The sequence below is a fragment of the Ammospiza caudacuta genome, chromosome 5, assembly GCF_027887145.1.
Source record: "Ammospiza caudacuta isolate bAmmCau1 chromosome 5, bAmmCau1.pri, whole genome shotgun sequence".
Lineage (NCBI taxonomy): Eukaryota > Metazoa > Chordata > Aves > Passeriformes > Passerellidae > Ammospiza > Ammospiza caudacuta.
The window spans coordinates 51,998,405-52,015,351 of record NC_080597.1 but is presented as its reverse complement, the minus strand read 5'-3'; the positions used below and the strand labels follow the sequence as shown (position 1 = coordinate 52,015,351).

Here is a 16,947-nt window from a genome sequence, read left to right as displayed (position 1 = left end):
AGTTTGGATTGAGTGCTCTAATACTAATCTGGCTATCATTATTATTGTATTATTTTTATGTATATTATTACAAACATACACATCTATATAGCTTCCATATTTCACGGGTCTTAGGGTTTTATCACCATGGTCACTGAAGTAATTAAGGTGAGATTTATCCGTTTTAATTACATGTATTTAGAACTTTATTTCTCAGTGTACACATCCCCAGTGGTATTTCTTATGGCATGAATTTTCAGACTGGTAATAGAAGCTAAATAAATTTTCCCTTAAAAGTTTGTGTAACTTGTGAAACATAAAGGCATTATACAGTTATATTTTTCTGAATCATGGTGTTTTTTGAAAGAATAGCTGTGTATGTAGTTCAACAATGAAACTCAAACTGTTTTACTAATGAAAAAGGAGCAGGCTATCAAAAGCAGATAGTTGGTTCATTCAATGTGCCTCTCATGAGTGATGCCACTTCCCTTTTGACTAGCAGTTAAATAACCCAGACTTTGCATTCTACAAAGTATTTATAGGACCTTCTGTGATAAAGATATAGGAAATACATTCCACAAAGAAAATAGAACTTCTTAGCTTGCAACAGCAAAACTTCAGCATTTAGCAAACAATTTTATGTAGCTCCTAGGACAAATTACTTTTGATGAAATTATTTATAGGTTTTCTGATGGGCTTACCACTACCATTGGACTGCTGCACATGCATCACAAAATTAATGAAATTTTGGTAATATTGGGACAATTACTTGTTTTTAGATACAGGTGGATTCATTGGCATACTGAAGGCAATGGGAAAACTCCAGTATCAGACAATAAGACAATATTTTAGGTAGGGAATTCAAGAAACCTTAAATAAAAACATCCAAGGTGAACGTCCATATTTTAATTAGTTTCCAAAAGAGTAATCTGCACCTATGACTTCTTTCTTTAAAGAGTAGTTATAGTTTCATATTATATGTCTCAGATATTTCTATTCTTTCCCATTTTTCTTCTTTGGGCTTTGTTAATTTTTAATTCTGTGTATAAATTTAATTACTTCTTGCCTTGGATATAATTCCATAAAAATCTGTGTATCAGGACTGTTCACTCTTCATGCAAAACGGTTGAGCAGCCTGGTCCCGGACCAGGTTCTTCACAGTGGACCATGACAAAAGGGTTCTGAAAGATAAGAGTCAGTCTTAAAAGATTGTTTAGAAGAAGTGCTGAGCTGATGACCAGAAATAGTGAGCTGCATTTTTAAAGACCCATTGCAAGAACTACATAAAAGCATGTTACAACTAGTGACCCAGAACCACAGAGTATTTAATGTGTGGTTACTTTAAGAGTCGCCAAGGGGTGTATAAATTCCTCCCAAACCTCTCCACTCCTCAGACCAGTGTAGAATTTATAGAGTATAGCAACATAGTAGGGACATTGCTTTTGCCAACAGCATGCTCAGGTATTCTAGGAAAAGCATTGCCAGCAGTTACAGGGAGGTGATCCTGCCACTCAGCACTTCGAGACACAGCTGGACTGCTGGGCCCAGTCCTCTTCTCTCCAGTACAGAGTAACATGGATACAACTGGAATGAGTCCAGAAAAGGGCCAGGAAGGAGACTAAGGGTCTGAAGCATCTGGCATGTGAGGAGAAACTGAAATTAGAGGGATGCACTAGCTTGGAGAAGGCAGGCAGGTTATTAGCAATGCATACACATATATGCAGCAGTGAGTATACATACCCAAGGGGGCTTAAAGAAGAGAGAGCCAGGGTCTTTTCAGTGATGTCCAGTGACAGGATAAGAGACAATGGGTTCAAACCAAAATAAAGAAAACTCCATTTAAACATATGAAAAAACTTCTTCACCATGACAGCAGACGAAACACCAGCAGGTTACACAGAGAGGGTGTAGAGTATCCATCCCTGGAGCTATTCAAAACCAGGTGGTTGGACTAAATGATCTCCAGAGATGCCTTTCACAGTCAGCAGTTCTGCGATTCTCCTTCCCTAGGTAAGGAATTTTGGCATGTAGCACAGCTCCTCCTGAATTTTGTCCCTTCATCTGACAAAGATACACCACCTTCAGCCTAACTGCAATTTCTTGTTTTCCCAAACCATCTTCTAATTTCAGCGAACATTTCTTGGGGCACTAATCTTGAATAAAACATATTTTAGCATGCAAATATGAGGGACAATTTGTATAATGTCAGTTTTTTCATTTATAACATGCTTAGATTTAGATGGCTCAAACTCCATAAGAAGGTAAACTTTATTTCTAATAATACCTAAAGATGGGGGGGGAAAAGCCATCACTGTGGATATTTTCCTCTAAACAGGTATCCAAATGTTGATTAGATCTAGATTTGAAACGTATGATTACACAAGTTTATGATGTTAAAATCAATTTATTTTTCAAGAAACTTCTACTTAGGACAACCATATGCACAGAAGTCAAGAAAGCATCTGACAGCATAGCTTGGAAAAAAAAAAGATGTACTATAGAAAACAACATGATGTAGATGACAGCTGCTACTCCCCCTTTAACTCTTATTCAACCTCTCTTATGTTAAATAGTATCTTCTTTTTATTTACCATTCCATACTAACAAAGTTGTCATCACCAGGCCCTCTGAAGATGAACTGCTTCTGCTGTATACATTTTCCTGGCTAATATTGTAACATACATTTTTCTCAAAAAGAAACAGGCAAACAATATAAAATATTCAAACTGCTTGTGAAAGCACTCTTGAAGAATTAATTACTCTTGTAAGCTATCCCAATAGCTTACAAGAGTAGAAACACTGAAATCAGGAAGACTAGATTCAGACTACTTTCTCAAGGCTGGAGGTAGTTTGGATGCATCACTCTTGCCATTGTCAGCCTCTACTTTTGTTATGCTTCTACAAAAGCCCAAGAAATTTGCTTCTTACAATCCACAAAAAGCATGACAGTGTTCATAACAATCACAGGGAATCCCCAGATTTGCCACTATTGATGAGTAGCTCTCACATTGCCCTGAGGAGTTCAGTGGGGAAGTCAATCAATGGGTGTTTAACTCTGGCTGGCATGCTCTGCACTCACTCCTGCAGTCTGGCTGCTCCTGCCTCCTGCCAGCACCAACTCCAGAGCTTTTTATATTGCAGGGCTGGCAGCTGCCTGCATGTCTCTCTGCTCCAGCCAGCGCTGCACAGAGACATCTCTCAAGTGCTGGCAAGAGAGCTCAAAGAGATTCCAGCAGGCAGAGGAGATCCCCTGCCAGGCTAAAGGACTGAGGGAAAAGGAATCACTGGGCTTTTTAATCCTTTTTTTTATGTCTGTATAAAGGACAGCAGGAAGTAGGTGACCCCAAAGGAAAGAATTTTCTATCAAAAAACAGCACCATTCTTTCTGTAAGCCTTTCTGTGCTCTCAGAAAGAAGCAACTTTTCCTTCTTGAAGGGATCAGAAGGGGGTGACAAAGAAAAGGAGAAGTTAACCTCCTGACAATGATAATAGGTTAAGCCAGTATGAAGGAAGCTTATGCTGCAAAGATCTTCTAGGACTGAGAAGAAATTGTCTTTGGTTCAGCAAAAGAAGAAATGCAACACCAGAGGATTAAAAAGAGAAGGAACACAGGAAAAATGAGAGACCAGAGAGACGCCCCTTTGCAGCAGCACTTTGAATAAACAAAGCTGCAGGGGTCACAAGGAGAGACAGGACATGACTAAGCCACACAGGCAGAGAGAACTGTTAGTAGGCCTGTGCTACATGCATTAAAACTTCAACACAATCGAGTGGGAATAAAAAGACAGAAGATGAAAACATGAGTCATGGATGATATTCAAAACTATTTCTCAATAGGAGCATCCAGGGCACAATCTCTAGACAGTGAAAAACTGAAAAAACCACAGATGGAAGCCTAGCACATCCCCAGCAGCAGAAGAAAGAGGAACCAGCACTAAAGATTCAAAAAACAAAAGAGGAAATGGGAAAGGACTTTTTTTTGGAAGTGCACTGGGGTTTTTTTAAGTGTTTGCTGGATTTGGGAAGAGGAATGAGAGTTTCTAAAGCAGTCCATCAGTCAGAGCCAATGATGAAACACAGGCCTTTATGTCAAAGTTGGGAAGTGGAGATATCCATGTGATATCTGATGGAGGAAGGATTGAGCCATAATGAAGGAGATGTAGGATTAGAGAAGTTCTGAACAGCATGTTTGGAGAGGTTAGAGATGACAGGAATAAAACAGATTAAATGATAGGAAGGGACTCCAGTGGGTGTTTTTATGACAGGGATGATTTGTGACTATCTACCTTTATTTGAGAGGAAACTTAAGGACTTGGAGAAATAGAAAGGAAAAAAGGCAGGATGAAGTAGACACACAGGATAGGAGGGGAAGGGATAATAAGAGAGAAAGTAAGGGAAACAATGAAATCAACATCTCTGTGACAGCAGACCAAGAAGTAAATATGGAAAAGGTTAATGATAGAAGTAATTAATTCTGTATTTAAACTCTGGATTTTTTTCTGTAGAAGAAAATGAGGTGGTTGCAGTAGAGCCTATTTGTTCAAAGAAGGAGAAAGACACTGTGAAGTCCAAATGAAGAAAGTAATGTTTTTTTAATAGAAAAAGTGGATGTAGATCTATGACTGAAGTGAAAAGATGAGGACATAGTGATAGTCAGCTAAAATGTCAGATTAAGTATCATCAGAGAAAAGTAGCTCAAGGGTGGACATGTGCATGCAGAAGTGATAATCACCGCCCCATAGTCAGCATCTTATCTATAACCAGAGTTAGCCTTTTTCATTACAGCAGTGGAACTGATGTCCAAAAATTATTCAGGAAGCTTCTCAGACATGCTCATTTCAGCCAGGGTAGAGTTAATTTTCTTCATAGTGGCTGGTATGGGGCTGTGTTTTGGATTTGTGCTTTACACAGTGCTGATAATGTAGGGATGTGTTTGTTGTTTCTGAGCAGGGCTTACACAGAGCCAAGGCCTCCTCTGCTTTTCATACTGCCACACTGGCAAGGGGGCTCAGGGTCCATGGGAGCTTGGGAGGTGACACAGCCAGAGCAGGTGACCCCAACTGACCGAGGGGACATTCCAGACCATATGACATCGTGCTCAGTTCGTAAAGGGGAGGGAGAAGGAGGAAGATGACAGGTTAGAGTGATGGCATTTTTCTGGCTAAGTGTAGTGGGTTGAGCTTGGCTGGGTGTCAGATGAACCCCAAGCCACTCTATCACTCCCTCTAGCAGCTTCCCACAGAGGCCATCCCTGTAGCCCTCTGCTACCAAAGCTTGGCCATGCAAACCCAGTGCACCAAGTAAGTGTTATGTGTGAAGGGGTCCTCCTCTCCTGGGGATGGCTGAACACCTGCCTGCCCGTGGGAAGCAGTGAATTAACCCCTCATTTCGCTTTGTCTGGGAGCGCAGATTTTGTGTTCCCTATTAAATTGTCTTTATCTCAACCCATCAGTTTTCTGGCTTTTACCCTTCTGATTCTCTCCCCCAAGCCTGCTGGTGGGGCAGGGAGCCACTGGCCATGTGGGGCTTGTGGAGTGAAAGTATGGCATCAGGTCAGCATGGTCATGCAATAAACAAATGTCTCTCAACAAACTAGATGAACCAAAAAGGAGGAAGAAAAAAACCAACCCAAAAACCCTACAAATACCCCCTTCAGGGTGTAGCTGATTATAACTTTTCCTGCTCCAGAAAGTACACTTTATTTTCAATTTTCAGTCTCACAATATACCTACCTCCTTAGCCTTGTGCTCAAAATTTACAAAGCTTTAGCTTGTCAGCTCTGGGAATTCTCTGACTTTCCTCTGAATATTAGTTACATAATAGCTTGAGCAAAGCAATCAAAGCAGTGATAGGTCAAAAGGAAGATTTGCCTGAGGTGATGTAGGAAGTTGATGGCAGAGCTTGAAGCTGAATACACATTTCTCTGCTATTCCGACAGCACAAAAACCAACAGAGCCTCCTTGACTGTTTGGATTTTGTTGGCTTCTTTCCAAAGAAGCACTGTTTCTGAAGCCAAAGCTACAAAATGCAATGGCATTGAAAGAGGTAATAGGCCAAAGAGGTAACCCCAAATGGCACTGTTTTCTAGCTCTCAATGACACTTCCATGTTACTAATAAATGATATATCTTACAATCAATATTTTCTACATGCATGCTGTACTTTGCGCCATTTCATGCCTGTGAATGCGTTCAGTTCTTGAGATACTAAGAGGAGTGTGCTAAGCCCAGTCTTTCTCTTGGATTTTGCACTCCTCAGTTTCAAAATAGTTAGCTCCAAAAATGCCACAGCTTTTAGGTACTGACATTTCTAGTTACAAAAGGTAGACTTGAAAGCAATTGCTCAATCCCTCTGTGAGTGTTTCGTGGGACTAAATGACAACTACTGAAAATTTTAGTTGGTAAGTGGTGGCGACAACAAATACAGCACTGGAATTTAGAGGGATGAATTCAACATTTTTTTGACATTGCAGAACAGTGTAATATTCACTTGTCAACAGTGCAGGATGCAGTAAATAGACTAAGCAAGGAACTAAGAGGGCCAGGACTCCAAGACCCACTCTTCTGGGGTGACAGCAGTGATTGACATGACACATCCTCCACTTCAATTGCATCCTTCAGGTTCTTTAGGGGTTATGATTTATCTGTGACTGATTAGGGAATGGGCTAGGCACCATGGTCTTACTCCTCTCCATGCTATAATATTCCCAGAAATTTCCAGATTTTTCTCCCATGAGTTTATTGGGCATCAGCTTATTGAGAAAATGCCTTCAGAACTGAACATGAAGAATCAAGTATTTAAGAACTGGAAAACTGTGAAATAGGCATTTAATTAATAAAAAGGATGGTTATGAGTTATACAGCTATTCATTATTATTTGCATTATCAGACTCTAGGCACTGCTGCTCAGAAAGATGATGCTTTCATGGTACTTGGAATAAAGGAGCAAAAAGATGTTTTTATCCCTGGAAATTTATCGTTTATGACAACTGATGGATCCTGACTGATAAGGAAAAGAAGGAATCATTAATAAAGGAATTATCATTGGCATAATAGTAACATCCCAACTCAGATGTGTGAAGTTCCTATAGCCATGAGGAATGGCTGCTCAAAAGCAATTATAGTGAAATTTTATAAGGCAGAGGCAAAGCTGTATGTAAGTTGAATGCCCTATCTGGATCTCCATTTCTCTTTAAAGAAACTGTTTTGCTAAAGAGAAGTGTTTATAAAAGTTGCTTTGTTTACAGAAGTCATAGGGAACATTGTGAGGACATGGGTTCTCAGTCATGAGTTAAGGCTTGTCGTAATGAATTACAAATTCTATACTGATTTTGACATTAATGTAGCACAGTTTCTTTGGGTTATTTCTCTGCACTCCAAAGAGACATACTAGGAACTTATAATAATTGCTCACTGGTCTTTTATCTAAACTTAGGCACAAACCTTTGCCACTGAAAAATAAGACTGGGCTCTGCTTAGGAACTACCTAGTGCAACAAAAAAGCCTAATATGCAATTTCTACAAGCAGCCTTATCCAAAGGATAAATAAGATAAAAACTGGGACAAGCTAAGATCTTGGGGAGTGCTCTCACTTAATTACCTCTCAACACTTCCCTTAGGTTTTTTGCTTGTTTGTTTTACAAGGGCACAGGCTGCTCTCTACCATATAAAGCTGCTTCAACTGCTTTATCAGAGTAGGAATTGGTTATGATGGCACATACTAGGACTGTTATCACAAGGGCCTAAATCTGAAATGATGCAAACTCATGGTGACTTCTACTCTTTTATTCGCAGGAAAAGGATCAGACAACCCAAATCGGTGTGTTTCTATCCTTCCAGGTCAATGGAGCCGCAATGAGGGCAGCTGGCCGCTGCTCTCTGCTGACATTCTCTCGGTCCCGTTTATCGCACCTCGGGCACTCCGGGGCTCCGGCAGGGAGCCGCCCTGGGGAGCAGCACCCCCGGCCGGGGCTCTCGGGCCCCGCCGCATCCCTCCAGGCCCAGGTCGGCCTGGCGAGCACCGCTCCCGGGGCCACCGGCGGGGCCTGGGGCCGCCCGGGCTGCTGGGGGCGGCTGTGCCCCCGAGCCGCCCCCGGGAATCGCGGCGGGCGCAGCGGGCGGGCGTCGCAGCGGGAGCGGAGCGGAGCCGAGCGGAGATGGCCCGGCCGGGTCACGCCCGCCCCCGGCCACGCCACCGCCCCTTCCTGTCATGGCCGCGGCCAGGCAGTGGCAGCGCGGCGGGGCGGCGCGGGCCGGCGCCTTCGGCTGCTGAGCGCCCCGCGGGCGGCGCGGAGCGGGGACGGCCCCAGGCCGGAGCCGGCGGCAGGAGGTGACTGAGGGGCACCGTGCGGGCAGGGCCTGCCGGGGGCTGCCCAGGGAGCGGCCGCCCCCCAGCCCCGCGGCGGCGGGACGGGAACCGCGGGCGCCCCGGGGCTGGCGGGGTCCGGCACTGGCTCCGCCGGAGTGCGAGCCGGGCAGCCGCTTATTCGAGTGTCCCGCCGCGGTTTTTTGTCCTGTGCACCTCGCGAACGAGCCATCCCCGCGGGAAGAGCTGTTGCGGAGAGGGCGGTCCGGGCTGGTCCCGGCGCGCTCCTTGGGAGCGCCTCTCCAAGTTGTAGAACCACGACGGACGTTTGTCCCGCAGTGAGGGTGAGCGCGGTGGCACTGCCCCAGAGGTTAAATTCACGGCTTCCCCAGTGTACCGCAGTCGGGCCATGCTCATGGATCCCGAGGATGGCCGGTGTTAGGAAGTGTGGGGGAGTGATGGGCAGCAGCCATCAGGCCCTAAACACCTGGTGGAACAGGCCCGCGTAGCAACGCACCGGGTAAGCTGGCTCTGGTAGCTGCAGGTAGGAGAGCCTGTTCTGACTTTACCTCTCGGTAAGTCTTCAAAAGATTAGTTTCCACAGAGTTACATAACAAGATAGCAAATCCACTGTGGCTGTCTCATGATAATAAGTAATTTACTTGGGTGATTAGGAAGATAAAACCTTAATTTCATGAGCTCCACACAGATACCTGTAATGCATCAATCAGTTGGCTATTGGCAAGACAAATCCAGGGGAGGAGGAAGAAAAATCATGTAACATTCCTTTTGTTTTCCTTGTAGATACCAGTGAAGTACCTGCTGTCCACCACTTTCTTCATTTAACTTCCCCTTGAGGTCAGCATGCCTTCAACCGAGAACACCTCCAGACTTTTGCTGGTCCTCGTGTCGCTGCTGCTGGTGCTGCCCGTAGTGGAAGCCCTGGACACAGGAGATACCATTGCCTTCCTGCTCGGCCTCGCTGTCAGTGTGGTCGGGTTCTGCGCCTGCCTTGGCTTGTACGCAAGGAGAAGGAATGGGCAGCAGTGACTTCAAGAAAATGCTCAGATGAAGTGAATTTCTGAACACAGCTTGGGGTTGGGTGTGACTGAGATTTGGTTCTGGAAAACTTTCCAAAAAAATGTAGTAAATGTTTCTGCAAACCCCTCTTACTGTTCAGTACAACAGAGTGAAGATGGTACAAGGCTGTACTAGTAAAAGGGATTTGTATGATCTGTTCTCATTACAAAAAGATAATTTTAAATTATGATTAACTATTGCCTTAGAGAAGGGTAAAAACTGTTTGAATGGGGAAGTAAAACTACAGAGAGGCTCACAGTAAGAGTTTATAAATTTAGCATGTGAGGGAGGCCCTCAACAAGTTCCATAATTGTGGTTTCAATATTAAATCAGGAGGAAGCAGCTATTAATCTTCCAGTCAAGATGACAAGAGTTTTGAAATTTGTCCTAACCAGCTAGCTAGCGAGCAGACTGCTCTAACTTGTGTGCTCACGGTCACGTTCTCTGTAATGACAGTTAACACCTAACAGCTCACTTCTGCTGTCACATGGATGAGACTTAAGAGAACTAAGGAAACATGAAAGGCTTTTTTTTTTCCTTTTAGAATATTTTTAGAGTATTTTTATTTTAGAATATGCCACTCCTGTAGCCTGTATTCTTATTATCAAGTAGATATACCTAAGAATGAGATCGCCATTTTTAATTAACATGTATTTCACAGAAAAGTACATGTAAGGCTATGTAAATCAGATTAGGAATATGGGCTTTGTCTCTTGTTTATTTTTGTACTCAGCTTTTTTCTAGGCAAACCAGGTTTAAGGCTTAGTTCATTTGGTGTTAGCACTTTTTTCTGCAAAACTGAAGACTTAACTATTTTGATGAGGAATTCTGTGTATTTCTGCATTAGAAGGTTATTAGAACTCTAACAAGAGCATTGTGCACATGTTTCTTTTACAATGTAGAAAGAACTCGATAAAATTCTGGGTTTAATCAATTAGTCCATTGTTCTTGTGGATTCCTTGTGACAAACCTATGTTGCTAGCTAAACATTTAGGCTTCTCTAACTGATACATATGACTTCCACAAAAGATTGGGATCAAAACCAAAGTAAAAAATCCTGGTGCAAAATGGGAGGTGTAAATAGTCTTATTGTATTCATGTTCAGTCAGATTATGTGGTATATGGTTGAAAGACAGTAATGTGTCTGTTTCTGTAAGTACCAAAGGTGAAATGGCTCAGCCAAGAATGTCTGACACAAGTCTCTCTGACTTGTTGGTGTGTTTTAGCTTGAGCCAAGAGCACACTCTGTAGCAGCAGCGGAATAAGGAGCACAGGAGGATGAGCTCTCCACAGCTCAAAGAATTTCCTTCTGATCTTGTGCTGTGGACACTGCCACTCTCTGCTAGAAATCTCGGCTTTTATCTTTCAGAGTTATGTGTTTTGATTTTTGTATTCTTCCACTTCCTCTGTGCCTCTGTTCAGTAGAGCACAAAGCAATGGCTATGGGCAGGTCTTATGTAAGTAATTGGGTGGCAGATCATGTTCTCCAGATCATGATTTCTGCATGCCAGTTTTGGAAGAAAGGGACAGAAGGCACAATTACTATGTAGAAATGAAATGTACAGCCCTAAGAGGACCTTCAGACAGAAGTATCACCTTTGAAAGCTGCTTAGCAGCAGTAAATGATCCTGTTCGTGATAATTCAACTGGGTGGGTGCAAGCACAGATTGAAGTGTGATCTTTGATGTTCCAGCTTAGCTAAACAAAAAGAAAAAGAAAAACCAAAAAAAACCTAAAATAACCAATAAAACCCCCCACAAAATTGCTACTCAATTCACTTTAGAGTTCCCAAAGTTAAAAAATACTGCCATTTTTTCAGTAAAATATTAGGTATTGCTCTTTCAATAGAATACATTTTAACACAAGCAGATTTTCACGGACTCCTTTATCTCTACCTTAGAAAACATCCATGGCAATAGTTTCACAGAATTGGGCTACAGTTTTTCACTGCAGGAGAACAAAATTGTAACAGAGTTAATTATCTCAGGCAATAGGGATATGAGACATTGTATTATTTGCCCAAAGCTGTATGTACTTCACTGAAAGATGTTTGCACAGCATAATGGCTTTGTTTCCTGGGTTCTGATAGGAGCTTTATTGTTAAAGACTTGCATTTGTTAACTACTTGAGTGTAAAATCAGATACCCCTGTTTTTCCTCTGTCTTAATAAACTTTGATGTATGATTTGTCAACAGCTTGATGGAGTAATTCCTATGAAAAGGAAAACTGAGATGACACAAGTGACTGTAACTGTTGGAATTCCTTCTGCTGACTATTATTTTGATACCTACTTTTGCTTACATTAGATTACTTTATGAGTGAAAGTATTGTAAGGTATGATTTCAGTTAACATTTGTGCAGTGATGTACTTCTCATGGTCCTACTACTTGTTTATCCCATTTCAGTAACTGTTACTTTAAAGCACTTCAGGGAGCTGGTCCCCTTAGTTTGACACAGTCAGCTTGTAGTTGCAAAGAATCCTGTTTGTCTGGTACATGGAAAACTTGAAGTGTTTGTTTTTCCTTTTAGTTATGAGTTTTCAACATATTGTAGGCAGTTGCCTTTATATCAGAAAAGCTATTTATGTCAGTTTTCTTGCTGGAGACACTAGGGTATAAAAGACCATTTTCTGTTGGTTTGTTTTTGGGGTGGGTTTTTTTGTTTGGTTTTTTTGGGGTTTTTTTTAATGAAATATTATGTTCTATTGCTTTAGTTATTTGAAGTTTTTTTAAGAGCTAGTTTTATCCCAGCATTTTGTGAAAATGGGATTCTAGCTCTTTCAGGATTTCAGCTACTGCACAAATCAGTTCACTTTGTGCACTAAGCTAGTGCTATTAGTAGCTGTTTTCAGAGCAGAAAGTAGAAGCAGCCTGACAATGTTCACCTCTTAACAAACACAACCTACTCTGATTAAAAAAACCTGCAGGACAAGAAAGAGTAGCTTTTGACTGCTATAATTTCCATGTGCTTTAACAATAGTGTAGCTAAAACACTGCCATCCTAAAACATTTTACAGTCCATGTGCAGTCTCTGTGAATGGACAGAAGGCCTTCACTTCTGACATACCTTCAAGTGCTGCCCACCAGCTAGGCCTTACCATTCTGCTGTGAGCAGCAGTACCTGGGGCTGCAGTACAAAGGTTTCACACAGTTCCTAATGCACTTCCTTCTCTAGGTGTGTCAGCGCTGGTAAACCTCTTTCTCCTACTCAGATAAATCCTGCTGCTCCTGCTGCTGGTTTAATACTGTTGTGAGGCCTGGCAGTTGTATGACATCTTGCATTTGAGGACCTTTATATGTTTAGAGGTATTAATACTTGCCTCCCAATTGTATCCTTGGAGCAAGGTAGAAGGAGAATCACTGTCTCACGATGGAGTCACAGGAAGCAGTTGGCATCTCCAGGATACTCACAGAGTTTTCTGGAGTGTGTTGTGCTTGTGGTTCTCAGCCACTATGCCTTTCCATGGAAGCTGTCCCTGGACTAGCCCAGGCTCTTGTGTACTGACTAGACACAATTAGACACAGTCTGAAGCCCTGGTTCCTCTTTGCATGGTGCTCTTTACATAACCTGTGTGAGAGGGGGAGTTCACTGTTTATAGCAAGATAAACATTGCTAAATGGATGAACCGATTTACACTAAATAGTAAATGCACTAATTATTATGCTACAGAAGTAACCTTTCCATGCATTTCTGCATCTGATGAAAGGTTTAGTGTAATCATGAGATTGTTAGGAGTAGTGGAAAGGAGAGCTTGAGTCTGGTGTCCTCCCAACTTACACTTGAACAAACAGTAAATGATCTGAAGTCAACAGGAAGTATCTGTTGTTCACCAGATGAAAAAAGTGAGACTACTAATTCAGAACCAAATGCAGCGCAACATATTGGGCAAGATCTGATGTGACTACTGATGCACAGGACCCAAACTATTTTAATTCCTGCCAAAATCAATGTTCAGACCTTTCAAGTGACAAGTTTTTAATACATTAGACAATTACTACATTGCTAAATGTTCAGTTCTTAAGGAACGTAATCAGTTTTTAAATTACAAAGATTTTCAGTTCACATGAATACACAGTAACACCAACTGCTACATTTGGAAAAAAAGTTTTCCAGCAAGCAACCTGAATTTACATACCAGGCACGATATGGTAAATAACATAAAAGTACATCTTTCTTTGGACTAAAATTAAAAGAACAATAAAATTATTATATAAAATTATATAGGCATTCAAAATATTTCCAAACCTTGTACTGTTTCCTCAGCTCAGTTTCTCTGTAATGGAACTTGAAAATGTGTGGGAAGCTTTGTCACATTGAGGTACAGGCATACTAGACATTCAGCAGAGCCCTTTGTTTCTGAGTTATTCATCTGATCAGATCAAACCAGAGATTTTCATGAAAAAGATAAAACCAAATGTCCCTTTAGTATGCTAAGCAAAGAGACCCATATAATCATAGAATCATAGAGTGCTAAGGGGTTGGAACGGCCCTTAAACACCATCTCGTCCCAACAGTCCCTGCCATATGGGCAGGGACACCTCCCACCAAACCAGGCTGCTCAAGGCCTTTTCCAACCTGGCCTTGAACACTGCCAGGGCTGGAGCATCCACACCCTCCCTGGGCAATCTGTTTCAGTGTCTCACCACCATCACAATTACAATTTCTTCCTAATATCTAACCTAAATTTCCCCTCTTTCAGTTTGTACCCATTACTCACTGTCTTGTCACTACAGTTCCTGATGAAGTGTCCATCTCTGGCTTCCCTTTAGGCCCCCCTCAGATATTGGAAGGTTGCTATGAGGTATCTGTGCAACCTTCTCTTCTCCAGGCTGAACATCCCCAACTTTCTCAGTCTGTCTTTTAGGGGAAGTGCTCCAGTCATGAGCTTCATGGCCCTCCTCTGGACTTGGTCCAAGAGTTCCATGCCCTTCTTCTGCTGGGAGCACCAGGACTGTACCTGGTAGTCCAGGTAGGGTCTCACAAGAGCAGAGTAGAACAGGAGAATCACCTCCTTCACCTGCTGGCCACGCTCCTCTTGATACAGCCCAGGACACAGATGGTTTTGTGGGCTGCGAGTGCACACTGCTGGCTCATGTAGAGTTTTTTATCAGCCATCACTCCCCAAGTCTTTCTCTGCAGGGCTGCTCTCAATCACCTCTCCACTCAGCCTGTAGGTGCATCTGGGATTGCCCTGAACAGGTGCAGGACCTTGCACTTGGCCTTGTTGAACTTCATGAGATGAGGTTCACATGGGACCACCACTCGAGTCTGTTGAGGTCCCTCTGGAAGGCACCCCTTCCTCTGGTGGGTCATCTGCATGACACAGATTGGTGCCATCTGCAAATTTGCTGAAGGTGCATTACACAGCATATGTGGAGGCCTGAAAGCAGAGTGCCCTCCTTTAGACCTAGGAGCTGCAAACATTAGAGGCAGGAAAGAGAGAATTGTGTCCACAAGCACACTGATGCAGAAAAATAGATGTTGCTGCTGGGTTGGGTTGAAGTTTGTGTTCTGCTTCAGTCTTCCTGTATTGGCTGTGTTCCTCCTCACTAGTCATTGTCTCAGAAATTTCAACTGGAACCAACAGTACTGGCAGCTTTCTCAGCTGCCCTTCATTCAAAGCACTAAAATTTTACATACATCTTCATACTGCTATGCTCCACTTGGCCAGTATAAAAGCATGAAAATTACCTTCTTTTCCTGAACAGAGCTAAAACACTGCAGAGGAACACAGTTCTGTAAAACTTAGAAGAGAAGCGTCTGTCTTTTTCCTCTGTTTTTCCGTTCTTCTGTTTGTGCAGCTGATTATACACACTGTGATAGTGCTAATAATAAATAATTCCATGTCATTCCCTACCCTCTCACAGAAAAGCAACCATCCTAAAACATGACTGATTTTAATGTCAGCTAATTAAGGTGAAAAAATGGTCACTTTATCAAAATCTGTTCACTTTCCAGTTCATGAGTTACCTGTGAAATGAGAATGTCTTTAGTTCTAGAACTTTTCAAGGACATTTTTTCCAACACATTTCTGAACTGATATGGTTATGGAAATTACATGCTCAATACCTGCACTTATTTCTCAGTCTTTAGCCTAACGATTGTTCTTAGGTCCCATGGTATCACTTTTACATTTTATTTTTTATCTTCTCAAATGACCTGGAAGATCAGCAGAAGTCATGTTGACTCATTTTTCCTCAACAGCATGTATTTATTTCAGCATCTGAGTGGAAAGCAAGGAACATTTAAGCTTTTCAGAACGGTGATCTTTTCAGAAACACCATTTGTGATCAAATTCCAAAAGTGTAATCCAGTATTTGCAGACAGTATATAATCTATAAAGTGGTATATATCTACTAAAAAAAGAGAAGGGTTTTTTTTTTTCATAAAAAGTAATAATAAAAAAAATAAAATTAAGGATGTTGATTGTATACATGGAGCAGTAGCCAATAACAAACCACTATTCAGCACTAGATGTCACACAGACATCTTTCATCCTATGATATTTGCAGAATACAATACACTATTGCAGAAAAAACCCATAAATCACAAAACTATATTTTATATTAAAAATAAAATAGTGTTTTTCAGAGAACAAGTGCATATTATTTGTAATAATTATGGCTCTATAATTATGGCAAGTCTCAATGAAGTCAGCCCAAAAAAATTTATTGTCTTAAATTGAATTCAAGCTCTTCTGAAGGGGTGACCATACACCTTCTGAATCCCACACAACTTTGCCACAACCATCCCCCATGCCAGGGCTATGGCAGCAGGCTGTCCTGATGCACAGGATGCTGGCTAACCTCAAATCCTGCCTAGGAAGTGACAGGGAGCTGTGTCTCCCTGGGTGCCAAATGCATGCCCAGGCCACTGCCGCCCTCTTGCTCCATAGATTCATCTCCTACTGTGAAGAAAGCCAAATAGGTGATGAGCTATTTGTTTAAACTTTCAGGAATAGCTGTGTGCCTGATAGATCTTTAACCTTCCAAGCAAGATTTCACATTTCAAAATTTAATATTGTTGGTACAAAAACCCAGTATATAACCCTTTAAAATACAGCATCCATGTGGGCTGAGGTGAATACATATAGGAGAAGTAGAAAAGCAGAGGACACTGTCAGATGAAAGGATATTCCAAATTGTCCATCCAAAAAAAAAAAGGGAAAACAGAAATCATCTTTGGGAGGAGTCTGAGCCAAGGAATGTACAAGGTGACCTCCAGAGGTCCTTTCCAACCTAATTTACTGTGTGATTCTATGAAATCCTAGTTGTAAATGGGAGGCATAAACAGAAGCTCAATTCATTCGTTTCTTCATTGCAAACAAGGATATATTTGTGGTGAACAAATCTAATCACAGTGTGAGCCCATGGGGAACCTGACTGCAAAAGCTGTGAGGCTGTTCAGTCATCATGTAAGACCACAGGGAAACCAGATGTACCAGGATTCTCCCACTGTGTCTAGTGAAACTCAATCCCTGAGGCATTAAAAGGTTATGGAAAAAAGGGAGAAAATGCAACACATGTACACTAATCCTCTTTTTGGAGTGGGATTTTTAGAGATGGGTTTATGGGGCTAGTACTGT

At 42.0% G+C, this 16,947-nt stretch overlaps 1 protein-coding gene across 1 annotated transcript; it reads left to right on the top strand.

Moving 5' to 3' along the window:
* The first annotated feature begins 8,167 nt into the window (after positions 1–8,167).
* On the top strand, positions 8,168–11,539 carry SMIM30 (small integral membrane protein 30). Its single transcript, XM_058804702.1, has 2 exons — positions 8,168–8,306; positions 9,087–11,539. Exon 2 carries the CDS (start codon positions 9,147–9,149, stop codon positions 9,330–9,332), a length of 186 nt encoding a protein of 61 aa, XP_058660685.1. The 5' UTR covers positions 8,168–8,306; positions 9,087–9,146; the 3' UTR covers positions 9,333–11,539.
* The last annotated feature ends 5,408 nt before the right edge of the window (positions 11,540–16,947 follow it).

Coding starts and splice junctions, on each gene's coding strand:
- SMIM30 (XM_058804702.1), top strand. CDS start 9,147: ATGCCTTCAACCGAGAACACCTCCAGACTTTTGCTGGTCCTCGTGTCG.